Source organism: Cryphonectria parasitica, assembly GCF_011745365.1.
Source record: "Cryphonectria parasitica EP155 unplaced genomic scaffold M406scaffold_1, whole genome shotgun sequence".
In the NCBI taxonomy this organism is placed as follows: Eukaryota; Fungi; Ascomycota; class Sordariomycetes; order Diaporthales; family Cryphonectriaceae; genus Cryphonectria; species Cryphonectria parasitica.
The window spans coordinates 3,776,068-3,799,802 of record NW_024468909.1 but is presented as its reverse complement, the minus strand read 5'-3'; the positions used below and the strand labels follow the sequence as shown (position 1 = coordinate 3,799,802).

Here is a 23,735-nt window from a genome sequence, read left to right as displayed (position 1 = left end):
ATGCGTTCGACTGATCATCCCACTACGTGCTGGCACTTCCAACCCATTTCGTCACGGAAGTAAATCCTCTTCTCTAGGTGGGGGAACGCGGAACTTGGTCGTTGCGAAGAAGCTGAGGCGAGCTTCGGGCTTTCTAATTCCACACACACTATGAGGACTACTGCCACGGCCCCGAGGATATGGGCTCTCTTGGCCCTGTTTTTGTGTCTGCACCTCGCCTTGGCTGGCATTGTGCCACTATCTCCACGACGGGAGGATACAAGCGCCGAGGCTGTCACATCAACAGATTCTGCCTCCGTTTCCTTGACAGCAACCAGTGATGGCACTTCTACAACCCCTTCTGTGGCAGCCACTTCAGCGACTGGGACGACTGCTGCCACCTCGGGCATCTCAAGCATCTCAAGCACTTCCATTGGGCCGACTACAACCTCCACATTTCAGTCGGTCGTCTCTGCCACCGCAACTACCAGCCTCAACAGCACGCTTTTCAACATCACCATAGCAGCTGGTGAACTACCTATACACCCGCAGATCACACCTGGCTTTTCAGTCGCTGGCGTCATCCTGATAGCGTCCGGTGTTGCCTACGCGATGGTTGGTATCAAGACACGTTGGCTGCACTGTTTCTTCTCAGTGGGCTACCTCGCTGCTCTTGGTGTCACGGTGCTCATTCTCTACGTGATGGACCCGCCGATCAGCAAGAGTGTGCAGGGAGCCTATGTCGTCGCGGCGGCAGGATCTGGAGCTTTGCTGGGTGGTGGCTCACTCGTATTTAAAGACGTTCTCGAGTGTCTCGGGTGTCTGCTCGGTGGCTTCTGCCTCTCCATGTGGCTTTTGACCCTCAAGGCTGGAGGCCTTCTCGGCACTGGCGGCTCTGGGAATGTCATCTTCATTTGTCTCTTCTCTGCCGCAGGCTTGGCTGCCTTCTTCAGCCGTAGGACGAGGGCCTACGTCATGATCGGGTGCATCGCCCTCAGCGGGGCTACAGCAGCCGTCATTGGCATTGATTGCTTCAGCCGTGCTGGCTTAAAGGAGTACTGGGCCTGGATCTGGGACCTGAACGACAATCTCTTCCCGCTCGGCGCCGATACCTACCCCCTCACGAGGGGAATCCGCGTCGAGCAGGCCATCACCATCATCCTCTTCCTCTGTGGTATCATGTCGCAGATGCGGGTGTGGAAAATCATCAAGGAACGACGTGCTCGGAGGGAGGCAGGTCGCCTGGAGGCCCAGGCCGCCCTACAGGCAGAGGAGGAGAATGTGGGGCGGGATGTTGAGCGCACAAATGCCCAGGAGAGACGCCACTGGGACGCAGTGTATGGTGATCCCACGGCCACGAAATCCTCAAGTGTGCATACGGCCCGTGACTCCGGGTTGGGAGACGCGGACAGCGAAAAGAGGATCTTCAACCACAGTGCGAGTCTCACAACAGTCTCGCAGCGTTCGCCAGTTGACGGTTCAGAACATATCGAGTTGGCTGAATTGTCGACTGATGGCGAGGTGCCGTCCCCTGTTCCCCCGCAAGCGAGGATCACGGCAGAGCCGGTCATGACCAAGGATCACCAAGATGGAAAGGTCACTGTTCGGGTGGTAGTGGAAGAGACAGATACCCCCGTAACACCTGAGGAGAAGGCCCTGGATGAGACTTCACATAATATTGGTGGAGAGGAGGAAGAGGTCCCGGTATTCAACGAACGCTCCACACAAGGGTCGCGCCCGACAAACAAAACCCCCGTCCCCGAGGTGGTTCTTCTGCCATTCAAAGTGCCCAGCATCGAAAACAACACCGGCGATGTTGACGACAACTCATCTGTAGCGGCTCACATCGATCAGAACGACGACTTGCGAGAGACTCGGAGCATCGGGAGCCGGAGAAGTTCCTTTGCCAAGCGTCTGTCTGCGAGCTCGGCTAATCTTTTCCGAAGGATCTCACAACATTCGCTCTCGAGGCAGTTAGAGATGGCAGCTAGGGAAGCTGCCGAGAGCAAAGAAGAGCTAAGTAGCCCCGCTCGTAGAGAGCGTGACTCGATAACTGCTACCTTCGACGCCGAGAGCTCAGTCGATGGTGACGACATCTCGGCAGGGTCCGTTCATGAAGAGCCGGTCAGCAGGGAAATCAAAGCTGAGCTCGGAGACAAGGTCTCGGAAGAGGAGAGTGCAGGCGTGGCGGCTACGCTAAACAAAGACATGCCGGCCGGAGGGGAAGTAGAGGGGTCTGACGAAAAGGAACGCGAGCAGAAGACAGCACACACGGTTGAGAAGGAGGGAGAACCGAAGCTTGACGACGGGTTATCGACCCCCGAGACCGACTCGGGCCCTATAGTCCTGACCAAGGATCATCTTCCTAATGGGCTGTCCAAGGTCGCTCTATCATACCGGACCAACGAGTGGGTCAAGCACTTGAGCAACGCCGAGGCCCCCGCGCCAGACAGTTTAAATCTGCCACAACCTGTAGAGCCAGCAGTCAAGGCAGCCGAGGACCGCGTGGCCCCCGTGAACGTGGTCGAGCTGCAGAAGACTGCAGCGAACGCCACTCCTCCTCCAGCTCTGCCCAGGTCTGTCTCAGTCTTGTCCTTGCTTCAAACCGGCAGCCGATCGTCATCTGCTCAGAACCTTGCTGTGCCTCATGTCGGAACACCCACCAAGTCGCCTCCGCGCTCTCCAAGGAACACGGGCCTTACGTCCAACCCCCTTCTTGAACAAGGACGGATCTCTTCAAACATGGTGAATACAATTCGCGAGAACGGTGGCCGCGACGACCCTCTGCGCAGTGACAGCAGACAGGCTGCTGTGCAGGCTGCGGGAGCTGCTCTCAGCGGGGACACGTTCCTGGGCGTACCTCCGTCCCCACCAGACAGCGCTGGTACTGTGCCCGCTTCTCGGCCGCCTGTGCCAGGTGTCGTGTCCTACAACAGCCCACAAACCCTCATCGGTCAGAGGGACATGCTCCTGCGCGCAAAAAACCAGGCTCTCCACCCAGACTCCCTGGGGCTCCCTAGCGATACGAGCCCCCCGGACAGCAGTCCTAGCAGCCGTAGGACCTCGGGGGTACATGGGCCCACTGCCGACGCCGATCTGGATGATATCCCGCTCAGCCAGCGCAAGGCGATCATCCGTGAGCGCCGCAACAGCATCGCCTCCATGCACAGCAGCAACAATCAGGCACGCGGTCCCAACTCGCGTCGGAGCAGCTTCGGCCCCAGCGGCGTGGCAACAGGCGGCAGCAACGTCTCTACCGCACCACACCTCCAGCGCCGTTCGGACCTGCCCAGCCAGATCCAGCTCGGCGGTGGGCTCCGCCAGTCTTCCCAGATCAGCATGCGCGGCAGCAGCGCCATGACACCCCTGGGGATCCCTCTGGGCGGCGGCGGCACAGGAAGTCATGGCCAGGCGCAGCACATGGGGACCGCAGCATCTGGAGGTAGAGCGCTGATCAACTCGGTCTACGGCATCCCAGGGACGTCGACGAGCCACTCGCTGCTGCCGCACCAGACCCAAGTGTGGGACTCGGAGGTGTCGCGGGACCTCGAGGTACAGCGCCAGTTCCTGATGAACCAGAAGCAGGCGGATGCAACGAGGCGGGAGGCAAGACGGGCGGAGAGGGCCCGAGGGGAGCGGAAATTTGAGGTGAGGATGAGGTCGGAGGCACAGCTCATGGAGGCGCACCGGGATGCGATGAGGAGGATGCAGAGCGGGGCGAAGTAGGGAATACAGGAGGCAAGGAGGGGGGGAAAGAGAGTGAATTCGAGGTGGGTTTTTAAAATGATGGTAAGGTTGGCCTAGGACAAAGGAGTTTTAATCATAATGTCGGATGATCTTGGGCGATGAGGTGGACTGTGGCTCGGGGCGAGATAGTCAAGGATTGGGAAAACGAGGTCTGGAAAAACAACAAGATACCCACGATCATCAACCCATGATCTTTTTCTTATTATTTAACTTGTTCAATCCTTTCGAGGAATGCGTCTTGACCAGGCAAAAAGGCATCTATTCATTATATCATTCGGCTGGGTGTTATATAGACAGGTCTGGGGTTCTTCCAGGACAGGCTCAACAGCACGATGAAATCAAGATTCTACATTATGAGGCGCCTTATTTCAGGGTGATTGAGGTCTTGGCTTAGCTTTAGCCAGCTCACAACAATATTGAAACAAGGGAAAAAAAGAATGTACAGAGGCAGACATCGATATTGACCCATTGAGTGGCAGCGCAAGAGTCATCACCTGAAGGACTTGTCCTAACACCCCACTTACATAAGCAGACTACGTTCTTCCCTTTCAAAATATCTGTGTGTATTGCTGCATAATAGCAAGGACGAAAAAGGCAAAGAAAAAGAAGGTAATGATACAGAAGAGGACAAAAGCAACGAAATAGAAGCAAAAAGTGTAAAAATGAATCTGAAATAGCTACGCTTGGTTTCGATCCAAGGTCCTCCGGGTTATGAGCCCGGCGCTCTTCCCCTGAGCTACGTAGCTTATTGTACTGTGCAAGGATTTAAAACAACAAGACTATATTGCTTGGAGTTGGTGTTACGTAAGAAACTTCTTGGCTGACATCCCATCTTTCCAACCCTGGGGACTCTATCAGACATATTCTCATACAAAATCTTCTAAAGATCTCTCGTTCTCTCTCTATTTGTCTGTATTTCCAGACCTGATCATACAATTCATTCAAACACAAGTCCCAAAAGAGATGAGTTTGGCAGAACTGGGAGGATCGTGCAGATTGACAATTATCATTTCAGAGCCAAGCTGCGCAGACAGAAAGCAACAGCCATACAAATACTGCAATTTTACAAGGCTTGAAAAAAGGGTGGTTTGTAATTGTGGCATCGTAGGACAATGTTCTCTTTTGTCAGATGAGAATGACAACCACTTCCTGTAGGACAACTCTCTCGTGGAGACTGGGGATAGTTTCTACACTGCGCGTGCATCTCTCCAACATTGAGCTCCTGTCATTCTGATCAACCTACGCCTTGGGTAAGTAGTGGATGCAGAACATCGCTTCTTCTTGGCCAGTACCTCCAGACTCGGCAAGAGGCTTTTGTGTGTGCCGTCTTGAGACATTGTATCAACTTGGTCTGAAGTTGTTGCGTGCTGAACCTATGTACTATAACGCAACTTCAGTAACTGGCCAGGAACGAACTGTCTCTACTGTATAACACCGCCATTAGGCGCCTTTTCAGTGCACAGCCTCAGGGGTCCCGCAATGCTCGAGGACCCGCTGTGGCCAATGACACGACATGGGCAGGGCGCGGCTTGTAGCAGGCTTATAGGGGTGTCTCGGCAAGCCCCATCTAAAATGACGTCCCAGGTTCTTGCCCGTTTTGCTTCACCCCATAGACTTGAACCTAATCCTGGCCCAGCTGACAAGATGCAGTGGGATGCGCAAGCAATGATGCGCAGGCTGACTGGCTGATCACAAACAAGCCGCCTTCTTTCATTCTTCCTCCTTCTTCTTCTGCTGCTCCTCCTTCTCCACATCCACAACCCCTCCTCCCATTCGCAGCTATTTCCTCACAATTCTCTTCGTCTTTTGTGTGTTTCGTCCTGTTCATTAATTTATGTGTAATGCATGGGGCTAGGGGCTAGATTCTCGTCACTTTTCTCGTCTCTCTCTCTCTCTCTCTCCCCTCTTCGTTCTTCCTCGCCCTGTGCGTTCCCTTAATCTCGACCATTTCGTAACGCTTCACAGTGACATCCCGCGAGGCTGTGATTGTCCCAGTCTCGCCCAACACAGCCTCGTCTAGTCAGGCCCCCACACCAAAGACGAGTTTCACTCCCGTGGTTATTGAGCCAGAAACATTACCCATACCCCGCCTCCAACAGACATGTGCCCTTGGTCTTCTCTCGAGAGCACCGCATGAAACTGGACCACCTCTTTTTGTCTTCCTGTTCTCGCAGTAACGAAACAACCTTCGACACTACACACCATTCGCCATGCTCGACGAAAACCTCCCAACTTTCCAGTTCAAGCAGCAACCCGAGAAGCCACTGTCGTGCCCCGTCTACTTCACGAGGAACGGCTCCGAGCCGGCAGCAGAGTATGTCTTCGAGCGCGCACACCCGAGCACGACCCCGGCGGCCGCCAATAAATATGCCGTGGCACTGAAGGACCCATACGCCCAGGATGTGGTCTACGCCGAAGTCGTCGTCTCGCCCGAGTGGCAGCAACCCACCCTGTCCGCCGCCGAGATCAGAGCAACGGGACAAGGGCAGAACAGCAGCAGCAGCAACAGTCCTGCGCCCGCGCCTGTGATCCCAGACACGTTCACCATCCAGCTCTACGACCCAGACCAGTCAGTCGTCGTGCGGTACATCCCTGGCTCGCTCACCAGGACAGAGAGCTGGGAGTTCGAGATGCTGTCGCAGAGCTTCAAGATGCCCACGCCCTCGCAGCTCGACAGGCAGGGCGGGAACCAGGCGGGCGGCATCGCCGACTTCCGCCCGCGGAACATGTTCAAGTGGAAGCGGGAAGGGCGCCTCACCAAGGACATGACGTGCTACAACGTCGGCAAGAGCCTGGGCAAGCACAAGAGCAAGGAGCCCGACATCACCATCGCCCTGTTCAAGATGGGCCGCGAGACCGCCGTCACTGTCTACGAGCCCAACCTGCGGCGCGTCGAGATGGAGGACCGCAAGGGCCTGGACATTGTGCTGGTCCTCGGCGCCGAGGTCATCCGGGATCTGTACCTGGCCCCCGAGAAGAGGCCTGATCTTTTCAACACCGGCACCGGTGTCCCTGTCGCTGTGGCTACCGGCAGGCGCAAGAACTCCAGGGCGAGCCCCCCGACAGTGGTTCCTTCTCCTCCGCTCCCATCTGGTGCTTTTGGCCGGGCGCCGACAAATGGTACTCCAGTGGCCATGTCTGGGGCCATCGGCTCTGCTCCGCCGCTCGCGTCGACCTCCACAGCGAATGTGGCATCGTCGTCGTCCTCCTCCACAAAACCGAACGGGTCAGGGATCGACCCGGAGACGCTCAGGCTGATGAAGCAGATGAAGAAGGAGGACGACGAGCAGCTGAAGCGACAGGCGCGCGAGCGGCAGAGGCGGGAGGCCGAGGAGAGGAGGCACGTCGAAGAGATGCTCAAGCAGGAGGAAAACGAGAACCGCAGGCGCCAGGCCGAGGTGGACAGGGAGACGGAGAGGCTGCGGCAGCTGTACGGCGTTCAGGGCCAGGACCTCTTGCCCACAGGCGGCCGGCCGCTGCCGGGTGCGCGGCAGAACTCCGACCCACCCCGTCAGCAGTCTTACGGCCCGCCACAGCAGCATCACCCGACCTTTGCCCCTCCGCCGCAGCAGCCACAGAGGCCTACGAGTGTCGGCCCTGGGGCGATGGGGCCTTTCAACAGCTCAACGCTGACCAGCCTCTTCCGGCCGGGGGCGCCATCATCATCCCAGCAGCAGCAGCAGCAACAGTCGGGTCAGTCGAGACCTGGCGGCAGGCCGTATGGCTCAGGCCAGGCGTCTGTCAGCACCTTTTTCCAGAATGTGCTGGACCCGAAGAAGATTACCAAGAAGAAGAGCATGCAGTGGTAGTAAGGTCTTTTTTTCTTCATATTTCTACTTCCCCCTCTTCCTTTCCCTGGGCTGTGTGATTTGTCTGGTGCATTGGGATGGCGATGTATGTGCTTTGTTTCCCCCCCTCCCCCCAGCCCAATAGTGTCTCAAATGATCTCTCTGTATTTCAGAGTCGAGACGGATGGCGTCCGAGATCAAGGGTGGGACTTGACTGGCCTATTCGTCCGTCCAGGAGAGGGACTGCAACTTGCCCTGAACGTTGTTGTGGTTTGAGAAGGGAGCGGATAGATACCATGATAGGTTCATGACGAAATGACTTTGAAATTTTGCCTCGTACCATTAAGCTTTTCGTGTACTCTTGTTTTGCCTGTGTATGGTTTCCAAATCTGTGGTGCAGAAAGTATGTATGTGGTCAAGAGATGACATACTCATACTTGAGATCCTCTTTTACTATTCATGCTTGCAGTATAAGTCCCCAGTCATGTAGTCTTGTTTGTCAGGAAATTGGTATCTTCTTGAGACATACTTATCTCCTTTACACTCGCCGAGTTTACATTCTTTTCTCTTTTCCTTTTTTTTCCCTGCCCTCCCTTCCTTGCCTTTTTCTTCAGTCCTTATGAGTAACGCACAAGGTGCAGAATACAATCTCCACAGCTCACTTAACTCTCCATAGCTCTTACAAGCATGGATCATGTCTGCTGGGAGAACATAGCATCTAAGGTGATTTCATTGTCCATTTTCCGTACGCTATCACAGGTATAATGTGTGTAATATATATGTATTACATCTCATTTCATAATCATAAAAAAATACCTCCTTGTCCACCTAGTAGGAAAGGATCGTCAGGCAACGACGACGACGACGACGACGACGACCGCCAGCTACCTGAGCTACAGCGGCCCGCCCCCGTCAAGGGGGTACTGGTCCATAGCCATGTAGTCCAGCAAGTCCATGCCACCCACGTTGATCCCCTCGGCCGACATACCGACGCCGCTGTCGCCAGGCCCGCCCACGTTTTGGAAAAAGGCTGGGCCCGCGGGTAAGAACCACATGTCGCCTGCGGGGCCTGCCCAGTCTGTGCCGTCGCCGCCAAACATATCAGCCACTCCTGCAGTGGGTATGCCGGCAGCGCCATGCGTGTTGTTGTTATGGTTGTTGTTGTTGTTGTTAGTGGTGTTGTTGTTGTTGCCAGTACCGCTGCCATCTGGCGCCATGTTCTGGCCACCCAGGACGCCGGTACCAGCAGGTGTCGCAGGGCCGGTGGCGCCGAAAGCAGCCGGGATGGCGAAGTTGCTGGGCATGTCAAAGGGCGTTGCAGAGATGTTGGCGGGCGTCACGGCGCGTTCTGCATCGACGACGAAAGAAGAATCAAAATTGTCAGCGGTGCAAAGGAAGGGTGGGGATGGCCCTTGTTTATGACGGTACTGTGGTTGAAATCATAATAATCGTAAAGAAACAAAACAAACGTACCTGGCGCGTTAATCTTGGGCCAGCCAGCATGTTCGTGCCCGTTGACAGTCAGGCTGTGCTGCACGTGCTGGCCGGCGCCGCCCGGTCCGACCTCTGGCATTGGACTCCTGCCGTCTGCCGAGGCGGCTTGGGTCTGGTTCGTGGGGTTGGCCACATAGATGAAGCGGTTTCGCAGCCGCATGGTCAGGTTCTCTAGGAGATCAGCAAATCGGATCCCGAGGTGCACGTCGTCCACGACACAGGTGCGCAGGGCCTCCACCGTGCTGTCCATGAGGCGGATGGAGACCTCCACGTCGTGCCTGGTGGCGCCTAGGGCAAAGGTCTTGAGGAGGAACATGGCACCGCTGATGATGCGAAAGTAGGTCCTGACGGGTGCGTGCTTCAGATAGTCATCGGGGAGCAGGCCCTCGACGACGGCCCGCAGCAGGTTGCGGCTCCCCTCAACGACCTCCCTAATGTACTCCTGGTCTGCCGCGCTGACGCCGCCAATGTTGCCGATAGGCATCTTGCCGTACATGTCCTGGGTCTTGGGGCTCAGCTGGTTGCCGGAGCTCGTGGAAGCAGCAGCGGCACCGTTGTTGCTGCTGGGGGCCGCCGCCGCCTGCGACTGGCCCGAGGCGATGTTGGCGCAGCGCTCCACGACGGCCTGCAGCGACAGCGAGTTGACGTAGATGCGCACGTATTCATACTCGATGGTGAGGATGTGCCGGATGTACGGGGGCAGCTCGTAGCGCTCAAACTGGGTGCGCCAGTCCTGCAGCATGGGCTGGAAGTCCTTGAGCAGCTCGACGTACCTGTCGGTCTGGATGATCTCGGTGGTGTGCTTTCTCGACTTGAACAGCCTCTCATTGCCGCTGTGCATGGCATTGCTGATGCCCGCCCAGCAATGGATGATGGCATCGTCTAGCGCTAGATTAGGTATGTAATTGAAGGGGGCAGAAAGCGATGAAATATTAGTACCGGGAGTAGTCCCCTCCACAGCAGATGATGTAGGCCGCCTGCGGGCCATGGTCGTCGTCTTGCGCAGGGCCTCGGGGACCATGTTGGTCCAGCCCAGGCGCCCGGCCAGCTGGCTCAGGTAGATGAGGATGAGCCGCTTGATGCGGTCGGCCCGCAGCCTGTACGTCTCCTCCTCGTACTCGGGCCGGGAGATGGCTCCCGAGTCGAGGAGCTCATCAATGTCGTCGAAGACGCCGAGCTCGTAGCCGAGGCCCATGGCGGCGTTGAGGAGCATCCAGCACATGCGGTCGCTCCTCCACGCGGGCTCGAGCCAGCTCTCCACCCTCCTGCCGCCGACGCCCAGGGCAGGAGGGTTGGCGCCGTCGAGGCCGGGCGGCGGTATCGAGTCATAGGCAGGGATCATCAGCTCGTCGATGGCTTCCGAGGGAGGAAAGTGCAGGGCCCTGGGGTGCCATTCTGTCAAGATCATGAGCGACTCGATGGTGCCCAGCGTCCGCAGGCTGCCCTTCCGAAGCCCCCGCCACGGGGCCGTGCTCGAGGTCTGCGACTCGTCAGCGCCAGAGCCGCAGAAGCCACCTCCAAAGGCCTCCTGGCCCCATATCACCCGCTCGATCATGCCCCGGAGGTACGTCCACAGCTGCTCATGAATGGCATTTGCCCGACACAGGCCTCCCGTGCCTGGCAGCTTGCGATATCTAGAGGCAATGGTCAGGAGAGTGACGGCCAGTATAGGCTCCTCGGTCAGAAGTGTCAGGTGCGTGGCAGGGTCCTGGAACGTCGGCGGCGATATGGGCGTCAGTGGGGACAGATATTTGTAGTAGCTGAGGCAGAGAGTTAGCATCGAGAGTAATCCCACCTCCACACAGCTTTATTTTTCGGGGGGTTTTTTTTTTCTTTTCTTTTTCTTGTTCATCATCATCATCATCATATCTTCTTCTTCTTTCTCTTCTTCTACCTCCTTGTTTTCCAACGGAAAGGAAAGAAAAAAAAGAAGAAAAGAAAAAAAAGAAGAAAAGAAAAGAAAAGATCTGCTGCTCGCTTAGCTTGAGTCTAGGTGGGAACACCTACTAGTCAATGTAGTTGATAGCCTCCTGGGCAGTAAACCACCCAGCCCTCACGAACCTGAATCTCGTCCAGGCCTTGAGGGCATCGGCATGTGACGGCAGCGACTCTGTCCTGGCGCCTGGGGCCTTTGTGAGCTGGGGGTCGATGGGTGCATCGGAAGAGGCCCGCTGGGAGACGCCGTGCTGGGCGTAGAGCATCCCATCACCGGTCCTGGTGGACAGGTTCAGCGACGGGGTCTGCTGCAGCCCCAGGGCGTGCGAGCTCGTGTCGTGGGCGGCCTTGTACAGGAGATCCAGAGCATCATGTGGGCCGTAGACCTCCTTTCGCATGACCGTACGGGCCTCGTAGTTCTCCAGCGGGGTGTTGGGCTCGTCGCCGCCAAACTCGGTGGTCCCGCCGCGGCCCCTAGAGGCGGAGATGGAGCTCCGAGAGTCAGAGCGCGAGTGCTCGCGGACGGCACCGGGTCTTCGGAGGGGCTGGGTGCGTCCCACAGACCCGCCTGGGGTCAGCGGCACATCGCTATAGTAGCGACGGTCGAGGGCAGGTGGAGGCGAGCTTTCGGTGTGCGGTCTCTTGCGGCCGTTGCGCAGGATGTACTCGTCCTCGCGCAGGTCGCCAACGTCACCGTCATTATCGCCGTCTTCCGTCTTTCGCTTGCGGCGGGTTGCACTAAAGTAACATTCCTTAGACTCGCGGCGACAGCGCACACACGGCGGGTCATGCGGGTTATCGACGGAACCCAGGTCGCAGCGGACCTTGCGGCGGCGGCAGGGAATGCATGCCTGGTAGACACGCTTGTGCTGGGCTGTGCTGGCCTGCTGCTGTTGCTGCTGTTCCTGGTGCTGCTGCTGCTGCTGCTGCTGCTGCTGCTGCTGCTGCTGCTGTTTCGCGGTGGAGGAGGAGGAGGAGGAGTGGGTGGTAGTGGCGGTAATGTCGTTTGGATGATTGGAAGCAGAGGAGCCGGCGGTGGGCGGTGGCGGTGGGGAGGTGTCGACGTAGTGAGCCGACGGCTGATGAGTTGCCTGTGCCTGTGACGGAGCCTGAGCCTGCGCCATCGCCTGCGACACAGCAGCCGGCCTGGCCTCGCCTCGCGAGCCGGCAGCGACAGGGCAAGGAGGTATGTGAGTGAGTGAGTGTGTGAGTGTGTGTGTGTGTGTGTGTGAGTGTGTATGCGCAGATGCGTCCAATAATCAATGGACGGGCGACCTTCAGCAACGAGGCATGTGGTTCCTCTCAACGGTTGCACGCGGGCTGGCTGGGCAAGAGGTCGCAGGGCGGTCTTCTTCGGCTTGCAACGGGTTGGCGAGGCGTGAGGGCCGTACAAAGCGGGACAAGAGAGTCGAAGTGGAGGCCGGGGATTAGGAGGAGGGGTGGGCGCCCTTGATAAACGAGAGAGAAGTCGCGGTGCGGTTCGAGGGCTGCTGGGATCTGGGGGGCTCTTTCCTCTTGCTGATGAGGGGCAGCTGCTGCTTTGTCCCTAAGCTTTTAGTGGGAGCCGCTGGAGCTTCGATGGGGATGGTACAGGGGGGGAGACGGTGTGGTGTACGTCTAGTGGGATCTCGCTGCCGAGTACAATGGACAAGAAAAGTAAAAGTAAAAAGTCAATGGGGGAAAAATCCAAACAATCACGAGGACATAGGACTCGGCGGGAAACTGACGAGGGATTGATCTCTCCTGTGCAAGTACTTAGTTTTGCCTGTTCGCTGATTGGGGTAGGTGGTCGAGTTTGGTCATTCCCTTTGTCTCTTTGTCTCTCCTGTCCCTCTCTTTCTCTTCATTGCTCTAGGAACGACATTGGACACCAATACTGACATGATTGCCTCCCTTGAGAGGGCAAGAGAGGGGCATGCACTGCCAGATAGCACAAAAGACTGAAGTGGCACAAAGAGAAACGGAGACCAGCGGACCCCGACCTCCCCAGATGTGATATATCATAGGTTACTTTGCCCCCGGTTCCTGGTGGGACACCCTCCAGTTTCCCGGCTTGCCCTTTTCCAACTGGCTTCTCTTGACTAGTGTACGTTGTAGTACTATTATACATGTACTATGGATTGTGCACAGTAACTATCTAGTATCCCTCGCCTTATTATTATCTGCCCTCTTGGGGAAGAACCAAGAAGCACACGGCGGAACAAAACTGTTGGAGATTTTGTATAACTTTACCAAGTGATCCTATTCATAAACCCAAACCTTTACTGCCAAGAGCCTCGTGGGCTTTTCATCTCTCGCAATTAACTTTACGTGTTAAACTTCTCAAACGCGTTCTCTCTCTCTCTCTCTCTCTCTCTCTCTCTCTCACTCGCTCCACCCAGCATTTCCAATCATCGGATACTCGGCCACCCTCTCCCCTCATATGCGCCGAGATAAGACATACATGAGAGACAACCAGACGAGGGAATAGTGCCCACGCAAGCACGCAAGCTTACAGTAGCAATCCCGCATTTCCAATTGATACCAGATCTGTACAAGACGGCCGCCCTAGTCCACCTGCCTCTTCGGATCATCCGCTGCGCTGCTGCGACCGCAATACTACTATCCTTCCAATATCTCCATGCCCCTTACGTTGATAAGTAAGTACCATAGATAGTAAAAGTACTTGGTAGGTATCCAAGCTGGTCCCGGCCCGTTTTTTTCTATTTCTTCTTTCTTCTTTCTTGCTTTCTTTCTTCAAATATTGCAGAAGGCAATCAATCTCGTCATTCTCATCCTCGCGCTCCTCCTCGTCGTCCTCGTCATCATCATCATCATCATCATCAGCCTCTCAGCTAACACACTTGATCCGAGTCACAGGGTGTGGGAAAAGGCACTGCCCAGCTCTGAGATTATTAAGCCACCGCCTAATATGGTCACAGCGCTATTGCCACAAACGGCTCTAGGCGTCGGGGGCGCGGGGGGTCACCAACGATAGGGCTGACACCGATAGTGACCGCAGCTCACCCACCCATCCTAGGCACATCACGGGACATATCACGCAGCGCCAAATATTATTGCCCTCGTAATAACAAGCTTCCGTTTATTGATTTGGTACGGTCCCTTCATGGTCAATCAACGGTGCAGGCTCTTTAAAGAGTGCCCGCGAATGCTGATGCCACCGCACCTCCATCCATCTCTTGTTTTTTGATTTTCCATCCATGGTCATAATCAAATCAAAACTGCCAGTCCTCCCTTCAATGCGCAACCCTCGGAGTGTTGGATCTCTCTGATGACTGAAAAGTGGTCCTTTTGATTCTCGCGCATAAACAAAGACCTTCTCACCGTAAAAGAAAAATCAATCATCTCTCTCGTATTGTACAATCAAAGTCCTCCCAACCAACAACAAAACGCACTACCTCCGAAGACCCTGAACCCCTAGTCGACGAGCCGACGAGAATGACCCGCGCGTCATTGCTTCCATCCCACCGTGAATCATGAGAGAAGACGTATCGCAAATGGCCCCAGCTCAGAAGGCCAGGATATTAGGAGTATCAATTGTCTTTTAGCAGGATCTCGAGAAGAAAAGGGGTGGGGGTGGACAGAGCACAGTCGTAAAAAAGTCGTCAAACAAAGACGCAGATAATCACAGGAAGGTTTGTCGGGCAGCAAACTTCAGGATTATTCTGGAGCCACAATGCATGATGAGGTCGCCAAAAGGCTTTAGTCCAACTTCAGTACGATGCGAGGTAGTCGCCGTAGCGACTCGCCATGCTGTGCGATAGATCCATTAGAGCCCATGGGAGAGTCAGCTGGTCTCTAGACGTCAACAAGGTTGCCCTTGACCTGGATGCAGCGATTTAGCATGACGATGCTTCACCCTGACGGCGAGTGAGGGCGGGTTGCTACTACTCACCAGATACTCCCAGATCATCTTGCCAAGATTATCAGGTATCGTGTAGAGGTCAACAGAGAACTCGCCGGCTTCAATGGAACCGCTCGTCAGCGCTTGGTTGGAAGAGGGGCGGGGCTGGCGGGGGCGGCCCGTGCGTGGTCTGTTGGATTGCATACCGTCAAGATTGTTCTGGATGTAGGTGTCATCCGCCTTGTGATCGTGGATCATCTGAATGACCTGCAGGAGATCGTCCTCCTCGAGCTTGACCAGGGCCTCGGCCATCTTCTCCACGTCAAAGGGCTTCTTCTGCTTCTTGATGCTGCCGTCCACCTTCCTATTGCGACGGTCCTCATCATTCGGCAGGGGGCCAGTCTCGCGAAGGATCTGCTGCAGGTTCTGAGAAGGGTTCTTGAACGTGATGTTGTGGGTGTCCTCGTAGTGGTTCTGCTGAAAGTTCAGGTCGTGGGGGATGGTGATCTTGCCGCTCTTGTCGGTGTAGTAGAGATCAATCTGCATCTCGAATTCACCCCAGCCCTCATTCTCACACATGAAGGGAGGTTCGAGGAAGGCTGGCCAGGGGAACGAAGAAGCCTCAGCAAACGGACGGCCTGCAAGAAAGGAACAGAACACGGACGAGGGGCCAACTTACTCTGGACGGGGTTGTCAAACGAAGGATGCAGGTTGAAGACGACCTTGGTGAAGCAGTCCGCCTTATGCTGGTTGCCCTGCTGATCAAGAATGTAGATCTTCACGTTCCACTTTCTGAACGGGAAGCCCTCCGAGGCAGGAGGCTTGTTCTCGCTATCCATATCATGTCAGTCGTGTTGTCATACTACGGCCGCGATGGTACCGGGAGCGCAGGCATGCGCTGCTCCAGGCGTGGCCTTGACGTGTGGACGTACATGATGTGCTGCTCGGTGACGAGCTTGATCGTTCTCTGCGTATCGTTAGGACCAGGGGCCTCAGCACGGTCGAAATGACCGCGTCTGCCGAAAATGGAAGGGGGAGGGGAGGCGCGGCCACGTGTCTGGCGCGTGCTACGTGGATTGCGGCCTCTAGCAGAACGAGGAGCCATATTTGCAGAGTGGTGAAGGCGCGATGGGCAAGAGCAGAGTGAGTTGGTAAAGGGAAGAAAGGGAAGAGCGCAACAGGTTTCTGTTGTGGTCGCGAGGCTTTTGACCAAGGGAGGTTGAATAATGTGCCTTAAAGCTGGCTTGAGAGATAGGTTGGGGAACGAAAGGAAGCAGGCAGCTCAGATTTTGGAAAACAAACAGGCAATGTCTCGTGTCTGAAAGCAGTGGTGGGCAGGCCTCCAAAGGAAGGTGAAGGTGCCTTGGTGTCTGGTGCGTGTTTGTTGTTGTTTTGGGGATGGGGGGAGGCAGGTGAAGGCCCAAGGGTTCATTCACACTCAAAGCTTCCACACTGGGGGCGTCCAAAGGATTGTGACAATCCCATACTGACACATGCAAAAGTTGACCATGAAACTTTCCAGGCCAACTCTGCCATTGGCCCAGCACAGCACTTTATGCCACACACAAGACAGGGCTGGTTACCGTGAAAGAAGGGAGGGCAGGACAAAGGCAACCGCCAACCTTGGTAACTACTCACCTCGACCATCATCTTGACTGCAATCTTCCCAGTTGAAAAATCAATAATAGTACAATAGTAATCTTGACACAAGAGAGATTGATATCTCTCCCTGCTGCCCTATCCCGGCAGCCTTCACCTCCTCTTTTAAGGAGGACCGTCGCGGGGGAGATGGCAGGACGAGCTCCACCGGTGACGAGAAGAGTCAACGGGCCAGCCTAGCCAGTAGATGTTATACTTCCAGGTCGTATCAGATTGGACACGGCGGTGGCCTCGGCGTCGAACTCGTGGGCCCTTGTACGCTGCGGCCTGTTGCTCCTCCTGCTCTGCACTGCTGGACACTGTGACGATGGGGACAATGACGCCGGTGGCAGAGCCGTTCTCGTTGTTGTGGGCGGTGGTGGGCTCCTCCTGCTCGCGGCTTGTAGACAAGGTAGACTCGCTGTCGGTATCGTGGTAGTCCAGGGACGTCCGCTTGATCTCGGGCACGACTGGACCCAGGTTGGTGCCGTAGATGCGTCGTTGGAGCTCCTCCCACGTGCCAATGTTCAGGTCCCGCACGCTATATGCGACCCCGTCAAGGTAGAACTTGGGCAGCTCGTTGAACTGGGCAATCAAAATACCCGAGTAGAGGTGCGCAAGATGGTGGCAGCCGGGGGAGTGGTAGCGCGGGCAGCTGTAGCTGAAGTACTGTGTCGCGCTGACCCACCACGTTGTCTGCGTCTCGAGGAGGTTGCTAGTGTTGACGCCCCAGATGTACTTGGCGTTGTCTTGAGGCAGGTAATCGGGGTCGTAAATGGGATATTCACGCTACAAACGGTAGATTGTTAGTCTTTTGACACGTTGATATTGGTGAGCTGGCTCAGAACGGTCATCATAACGTACGCGTGGATTGGTTGCCAGCCGGATCGAGGTCTTGTTCTGCTTGTCACAGAACCATAGCTCGGGAACGCCCCAATTGGGATCCTCCTGCTCATCCATGGTGGCTGGGCTGAGCTGATGGGTAGTGATGATTATTAGCGTGTGGCAGTGCAGATGTGGCGGTGCAGTGTGAATTAGTGTAGTGCGGGGGTAGAAGATGTGTGGCAGTGGTGTGTGGCGCTGAGAGATTGTTGGTATACATGTGATAACCTTGGCCTTGACCACAAGCACTGGTGAGGTTGTCGCAGTAACAAAAAGCAGACGACTTACTAGGCCAGCTATCTCTTTGAACCCAAATCCTATTCATCAGGAACAGAAAGTCCTGTCGTCAACAGGCAGGACGACCTCAGCAAATCCCAAGGTCACGATAGCCTCAAATGCTTTGTGGTCCAGCCACAGGTGCCGGCCAGCCGCCACTATTGGTGAGATACCTCCAGGGCTCTCAAGGTTTGACTCAAATGAAAGATGTGTATAAAGAGAGAGGGGAGATGTGATGCAATATTTATCATGGACAGCTTCTCTCCAGTTGGTATTACACTATTCTCTTTTCTTCACGAAACTTCTAGCTACTTAGTCGAAGCTTCTGGCTGCTCCATTAAGGGATCTGGCTCCTATGATGGAAGTTCTCTGTCCTTGGTGCGGATATTGCAGCTGATGAAACCAGTGAGTCGAACTTTCTAGCTGGGCAGAATAATGACCTGCACATTTTCTTATTCTCTGTTTGACCTGTGGATTTTTCCTTTGTGAAAACTGGTTCACATGCCATGATGTTCATATCATAAAAACTATCATACAATCTCAATGGTTGATCTCAGCTCCAGCTGACTACTGCTTTCGAACAAAGCTATTTAATCAGCTCTTAAGCACTTTGCGAAGAAGTGTTATACAACGCATATCACATATGTCTAAAGAGTCTTGAAGTCTACATTCTCTTCCAGGTTTTACGCTGTTACACCTCAAAATTATACTCCTGACCTCGGACCGATGGTCATTGTACGGTATAAGACGTGGTCGTTGGCGCGACTTTCTCGTCCTACGTTTCCCCTCCTTGTACCCTTCTCACCTCAAGAACCACTCGATCACATAGGTCTCAGGAGATGACATACACATAGCAGTCCAGGAACTCTCGTGCCAAAAGCAAGATACTCAAGTCGTCAGCCAGCATCCAACGGCACTCGCAGAAATGGCCCAAAACCTCTGTGAAGCAAGTCCCTCCACGCTTGACGGACGGTTGAGATCTTCCACATAATTCTTTGCAAATACGATACATCAATCACCAGAGTCAGCCATAAGAGAGGGGAGGGGAACACAACCACTACCGGGCGTTGAACTATCTACGAGAAACAATCATCTAAGCAGCGCTGCCATGACGGTATCAGACAGACAGACTGGCACACACAACACAGATCCAGATATATACATGCGGGTGTTTTGGGGCCTGGCTTTCCATGTATCATGATCGCATATAATCGGTGTGCTCTTTCTTCTTCTCTATGGTTTCCCTCGCCCATCCTGCCATTTTATTTGACCTGACTACACGAACCAAACCGAACATCTCGCTCGGCAGTTTCTTGAGTTGCGGTCAGTAGTGACAACCGGCAGGGAGTTACCGAACTTGACCGGTCCAAGTGTAGGCAGGTAGAGGAGCCGTCACTCGACGGCTCCAGATCCGTAGAGAAACTACTAGTGCATCTCGCAGATCAAAGTGGGCGGGCATATCCATCCTTTTCAATCCATCTGTCTTTGGTGAAGGACTATCTAAAAAGAAGGGGGGGGGGGTAGGTTGTTGTGTTGGGGGAATCTTGAAGGGATTTTTTGGTGTGCTGTGTCGGAATGATCGCGATAGGTAGTGTGGATATTGTATGTGGATGAAGGGCAGGTTTCCATGATGAGCTTGTCACTGCATCTGGAGAAAGTCTCAGCGCGCATTGGGGAGCGAAGACAAAATGTCCCAATTTTCTTTAAGCAGCCTCAGCCTCCTTCTCCTCAACCTTCTTCTCCTCGGTCTCGGCAGCAGAGCTGGCGTTGAAGAGCTGCTCGTTGTCCTTTTGCGCCTTGATGAAAGCATCCTTGAAGAGGTTGGCATCTGGAGACCAATTAGCACGGATAATCAGAAGTATGGCTGTGGGGCGGGATACTTACTTTCGGAGTTGGCGAAGCGGATGGCCAGAGTGCAAGCCTCGGGCTCGCCCTCGCTGACATCGGCAGCAGCGTTCCACACCCAGGACCGGTCAGAGCCGACATTCGGGGACAACTTCATCTCGGGCACGACTATATCACAACTGTCAGCCCCGCTATCTCAAAGACCATCTCCCCGATTGGAGCTCCGGCAGCCATATGTACATACTGTAGTGGTTGGCGCAGACCTTGAGGGTCTTGTCGCGACGCATGACCAGGCGGGTCTTGCCGTTCTCCTTGTGCTTGAGCAGACGGACATCGCCGGTACCACGCTCCTTCCACTCCTGGGTGTCCTTCTTGAAGACGAAGAGCTTGGCACGCATCTTGAAGAGCTGCTCCTCGGACTCCTCGTTGGTCTTGGTCTCAACCTTCTCGGTCAGGCGGATCACAGGCTCGAAGTGCACGTCCTCGGACTCGGGAGCGTCCTCCTGCAGGGAGATGAGAACTGTCAGCAACGACGTCCCGATAAATGAGACAGGTTGGCGTTGTGGCGCGTGCCATTGCAACACAAATGAACTCGTTCATTTGGGGGAAGGGCGTTCCAACTGACCTCATCACCCTCCTTAGCAGCGGCGGCAGCATCGCGCTGTGCCTTGGCACTGCCGGAGTTATCGCCACGGTCATCGTCTTCGTCCTTCTTCTCCTTCTTCGCGCCACCGCCGAACATGGAAAAGACGGCGGACGAGGTGACGGGGGCAGTGCCCTAGAAGATAGTCGAACCAGAGTCAGCAATGTGTTATCTCTTCCTCGTCCAGGCCAGGCCACAACAGAAGCTTTCAAAAATGTCTGGCGCTGACTGCTTGCTTGCTTGCATGGCTTGGTATCCTTGCCTCTTAGTAGTAACAAAACCATTAAGCTCGGCCAGCAGGCAAACAAGGTGAGGCCAGACAAAACCAGCACAAGGCCCACAACCACAGCTTCCAAACGCAGCTCCAACGTACCTCAGGCTTGGTCTCCTCGACGGGCTTCTCGACGTTCTCGGCAGAAGACATGGTGACGACAGGTATATGGAGGGGTTTTGGTGGGGGGTGAAAGAAGAAGTTGTTGGAAGAGATGCGATCTGATGACGCTTCGCAAGGACCCTGGGGAAAAACAAGGCCAAAATTACGTTAGCGGGGTGACTGGAACGCGGCAGATAACAAGCCTTCTGGAAAGTTGACGCATGGAAAAGTGAAACGGTTCCAAGGAAGCAAGGGCTGCAAGGGGGAACCGAAGCTTACCTGGTGGTGAACGGGGATCTGTCTTCGACTGCGAACCAAGAACAAAGAAGACTTGGGTATCAACAAGTTTTGGTAGTTTCTCGTGTCAGGAGAAGAGGCAGGTCGACAAACTACCCACCAACAACATTGCCCCTCATCAGTCAGAGCCTGGAAGTTAGGCAGTCAGGGTGGGTCTAGTGGCAGCCAACGCACAGACCACCATTGTGCGAATTCGCCAGGGCCCACACAGCCGGGGGGGGGGGGGGCGTAATCATGACCATGACACGTGCCTGAGCATTTACGGACCATAACATGTTGTACACATAGACACAGCAGCACTCAAAATTCGCACAAGTCCAAGGTATTGCAATGCATATCAGTGTTAAATTCATCAACTAAAGCAGGTGCAAACACCAACCAGCAGTATCCCAACCATTTCCCTCCCCATCTGGGCGAACCATGACTTTGCGTCTGGTGAACCACTTTCGCGGTTCTCCAGCACAAGTAACAAACGTTCAAAATAGGAAAGACAAAAAACCTCCCTGGCCGTCTCACTCCTGTGCCACAAGAATATGGTGGCGACGCTGTCTGGCGTGTCGTGACTGTACATGCGGGGGGGGGGGATGTTAAAAAAGCAGAAGGGAATGGTGTAGTAGTGCGCCGATATCAATTGAAAACACATAAAGTAAACGTGCGAGTGAAACAGAATATCAAAGCACGCCGGGGACGCCAATTTCCTTCCATCGTAGAGCATTATCACCGTTATATGCTATCCCTTTGTCGTCGTCGGAGGGTGAAGGCAGCAGGCTCAACCAAACAGCACATCAAAAGACGTTGTCAGGGACGACCTACTAGATCGACCATCTTCCCTTGTCTTTACAGCTGCCAGCACGAGCACATTTGGCAGCCTCAGTCTGGGTCTCCCGTGCCTTCTTGGCCTTGGCAAACTCCGAGTGCTTTTTCGACATGAACTTGCGAGCCTCGCGCTCGTATGCCTCGTGCTGCTCTGTCTGGCCCTGGATTTTCAGCCACCAAAGCTTGGAGGCGATCTGAGCCTTGATGAGGGCGAGCTCGCTCTCATCACGGAAATCTTCGACGTGGCGGTGACGATCCTTGGCCATTTGCTGGACATCTTTCAAGAATGTGACGGCATCGTCTGAGCGGATCGAGTCTCTCATCCAATCGTACGTTTCTTCAGCCTTCTTTGACCAAATATCCTGTGCAGATTTGCCGGTATTCTTCATTGAGTCCCACCAAGAGGCAGCCTTGTCGATAATTGGCGCGTCGGCCGAGGCAAGGACGGCGGCATAGCTCTCCTCCACCGTTTTGTACACACCGTCGGCAGCATCGCCCGCCTTCTGGGCTACGTGGTGAAGGACGGTCTGAGCGGATCTGATAGCCTTGTAGATATCATCAAAATAGTCAGGGCCGAAATCGACGGCAAAAGTCTCGTTGATCTTAGGCTTTCGTGTGGTGACGATGGATACGTTGACTACGCCATGCGCCTCCTCATAAGGTATCTCAATGATGAGACCCTCATCAGTGCTTGACAACTTTGTCTGTATGGCGGTGTCACCACGGAAGACATCAATATCGATTGCTCCCCTGGCCAGCCAGGCCTCTTTCGTCCCAGAAGAAAGCTTGAGGAGGATCTCGTTGCTGCTGTACGGCTGTACGGAGCACACCGTGCGCCTGGGCCCCTCTGAGCTCACCGTATGAGCAATGTCAGAGAGCAGGCCCCCGAACGAGGGTGTCTCCGCAATCCTGACCGTCTTTGTTGAAGTGTGATTGATGGTAATAGTCGCAGTGGCCGCCGGTGCTTGACCACTCACAGCCTCTGGGACGCGAGTCGAGTCGGAAGAAGCGGAAAGTGGAGTAAAACAAGGCGCGATGATTTCCACGTAAGTCATCAAAGCAGCCAGTAAGCCCAACATAACAACGGACCACCGGTAACAGTGGTCGCGGTCCCATCGCTCCAGGAAGTCATCCGCGGTCTCTCGGAGTGAAGCCTTCCAACCCTTGCAGTTTCCACCAGAGGGCTCTCTCTCACTGCTGGCCCATGAAATATCTTTTCTCGTCTTTTCAGCAGCCCCTGAGGCTGATTCCTGAAGACCGGTCAAAAAGGCGAGATTCTGATTCATCTGGCGGTTGTCAATGTCGAGGAAAGAGTTCACATCGATAGGGAACCGCAGCTCGGTCTTTGAGTCTCTCGACTCGAGCGAGATGCAGACGGCATGCTCATGCATGCAGTTGAGCCAGCGGCTCGGGTCTGGGCCGTTACGGTCGTCGAAAACCGAGGTTTCAGAGATGAAAAGAGTGGGAATCGCATGGCGACGACAAAATTCCAACGTTGTACGCAGAACTCGCAGCGACTCATCGGTTTCGTGCTCAGCATCGGAGCAGAAGAACACAGCGATATGAGGCAGAGTCCACGCAGGTTGGACACGAGCTCCCTCGGGACCACCAGCCGGGACGGACTTGTATTTCTTACCGCCGTTTCCGCTATCGAGCGTCAGAGAGTAGATGATATCGTCAGTGAAGTAGCTCGAGTCGATGGGTATCCTCTCGGCGTCAATGCAGGTATCCACCTTGATCTGAAAAGCAGACGCCTGCATGAGCTCGACATGGCGATCCTTGACAGCTCCAAAAGTGACAGGCACGATGTTGTAGACACCCTCAGTACTTAGCTCTAGCATCTTGTTCGCATTGTAGTCGCCTGAGGAAGAACAAGTGATAGCACGAGAGATCTTGAGTATTATTTCGCCCTGCAAAACCGCGTCGCCAACATAAAGGACGTGGAAGACCTCGTGGGTAGAGAGGCAGTCCTGGGACATGCTCTGCCTGATGGTGGCAGACAGGCGGTTCGGTGCATGGCCCAAACCTGCCTTCTCAAAGAACCCAGCGGCCTCCTCTTCACTAAACTCCCGAATTGTGTGCTTGACGGAGATCTTGTCGATGTGAACGTCAGCATCGTCCGGCTCGGTAAACTCGATGGACCCGGTATGGATGGTCGTGCTCGAGGCCGGGGCGAAC

The 23,735-nt window shown here is 54.9% G+C and overlaps 8 protein-coding genes and 1 non-coding gene across 9 annotated transcripts; 3 read left to right on the top strand and 6 right to left on the bottom strand.

Moving 5' to 3' along the window:
* Positions 1-495: 495 nt before the first annotated feature.
* Positions 496-1,128, top strand: M406DRAFT_233865 (uncharacterized protein; the record flags this gene model as incomplete). The annotated part of the gene is made up of 1 exon (XM_040915954.1): positions 496-1,128. A coding segment is annotated over one exon (633 nt), but the record flags the coding sequence as incomplete, so codon positions are not given.
* Positions 1,129-3,335: 2,207 nt separating this feature from the next.
* Positions 3,336-4,087, top strand: M406DRAFT_320393 (uncharacterized protein; the record flags this gene model as incomplete). Its single annotated transcript, XM_040919380.1, has 1 exon — positions 3,336-4,087. A coding segment is annotated over one exon (370 nt), but the record flags the coding sequence as incomplete, so codon positions are not given.
* A 313-nt stretch (positions 4,088-4,400) lies between these two features.
* M406DRAFT_t11 lies at positions 4,401-4,472 on the bottom strand. The gene has a single exon. It is a non-coding gene; the product is annotated as a tRNA-Met (tRNA).
* Positions 4,473-5,936: 1,464 nt separating this feature from the next.
* M406DRAFT_219713 (uncharacterized protein) lies at positions 5,937-7,328 on the top strand (the record flags this gene model as incomplete). Its single annotated transcript, XM_040915553.1, has 2 exons — positions 5,937-6,732; positions 6,793-7,328. Coding segments are annotated over 2 exons (1,332 nt in total), but the record flags the coding sequence as incomplete, so codon positions are not given.
* A 1,079-nt stretch (positions 7,329-8,407) lies between these two features.
* Positions 8,408-12,077, bottom strand: M406DRAFT_245505 (uncharacterized protein; the record flags this gene model as incomplete). The annotated part of the gene is made up of 4 exons (XM_040916338.1): positions 8,408-8,734; positions 9,079-10,768; positions 11,016-11,857; positions 12,021-12,077. Coding segments are annotated over 4 exons (2,916 nt in total), but the record flags the coding sequence as incomplete, so codon positions are not given.
* Positions 12,078-14,001: 1,924 nt separating this feature from the next.
* On the bottom strand, positions 14,002-15,784 carry M406DRAFT_271653 (uncharacterized protein). The gene is made up of 5 exons (XM_040918118.1): positions 15,716-15,784; positions 15,467-15,614; positions 14,994-15,386; positions 14,839-14,906; positions 14,002-14,768 (listed from the first exon to the last, which is right to left on the bottom strand). Exons 1-5 carry the CDS (start codon positions 15,719-15,721, stop codon positions 14,742-14,744), a joined length of 642 nt encoding a protein of 213 aa, XP_040781414.1. The 5' UTR covers positions 15,722-15,784; the 3' UTR covers positions 14,002-14,741.
* A 656-nt stretch (positions 15,785-16,440) lies between these two features.
* On the bottom strand, positions 16,441-17,385 carry M406DRAFT_105376 (uncharacterized protein; the record flags this gene model as incomplete). The annotated part of the gene is made up of 2 exons (XM_040915142.1): positions 16,441-17,214; positions 17,290-17,385. The coding sequence occupies 2 exons, from the start codon at positions 17,383-17,385 to the stop codon at positions 16,552-16,554; spliced, it is 759 nt and encodes a 252-aa protein (XP_040781413.1). The 3' UTR covers positions 16,441-16,551.
* Positions 17,386-18,623: 1,238 nt separating this feature from the next.
* Positions 18,624-20,795, bottom strand: M406DRAFT_105375 (putative RAN-GAP). The gene is made up of 6 exons (XM_040915141.1): positions 20,724-20,795; positions 20,445-20,585; positions 20,054-20,206; positions 19,673-19,931; positions 19,468-19,596; positions 18,624-19,411 (listed from the first exon to the last, which is right to left on the bottom strand). The coding sequence occupies exons 2-6, from the start codon at positions 20,493-20,495 to the stop codon at positions 19,287-19,289; spliced, it is 717 nt and encodes a 238-aa protein (XP_040781412.1). The 5' UTR covers positions 20,496-20,585; positions 20,724-20,795; the 3' UTR covers positions 18,624-19,286.
* Positions 20,796-21,058: 263 nt separating this feature from the next.
* Positions 21,059-22,702, bottom strand: M406DRAFT_320390 (uncharacterized protein). The gene has a single exon (XM_040919379.1). It carries the CDS (start codon positions 22,634-22,636, stop codon positions 21,554-21,556), a length of 1,083 nt encoding a protein of 360 aa, XP_040781411.1. The 5' UTR covers positions 22,637-22,702; the 3' UTR covers positions 21,059-21,553.
* Positions 22,703-23,735: the final 1,033 nt, after the last annotated feature.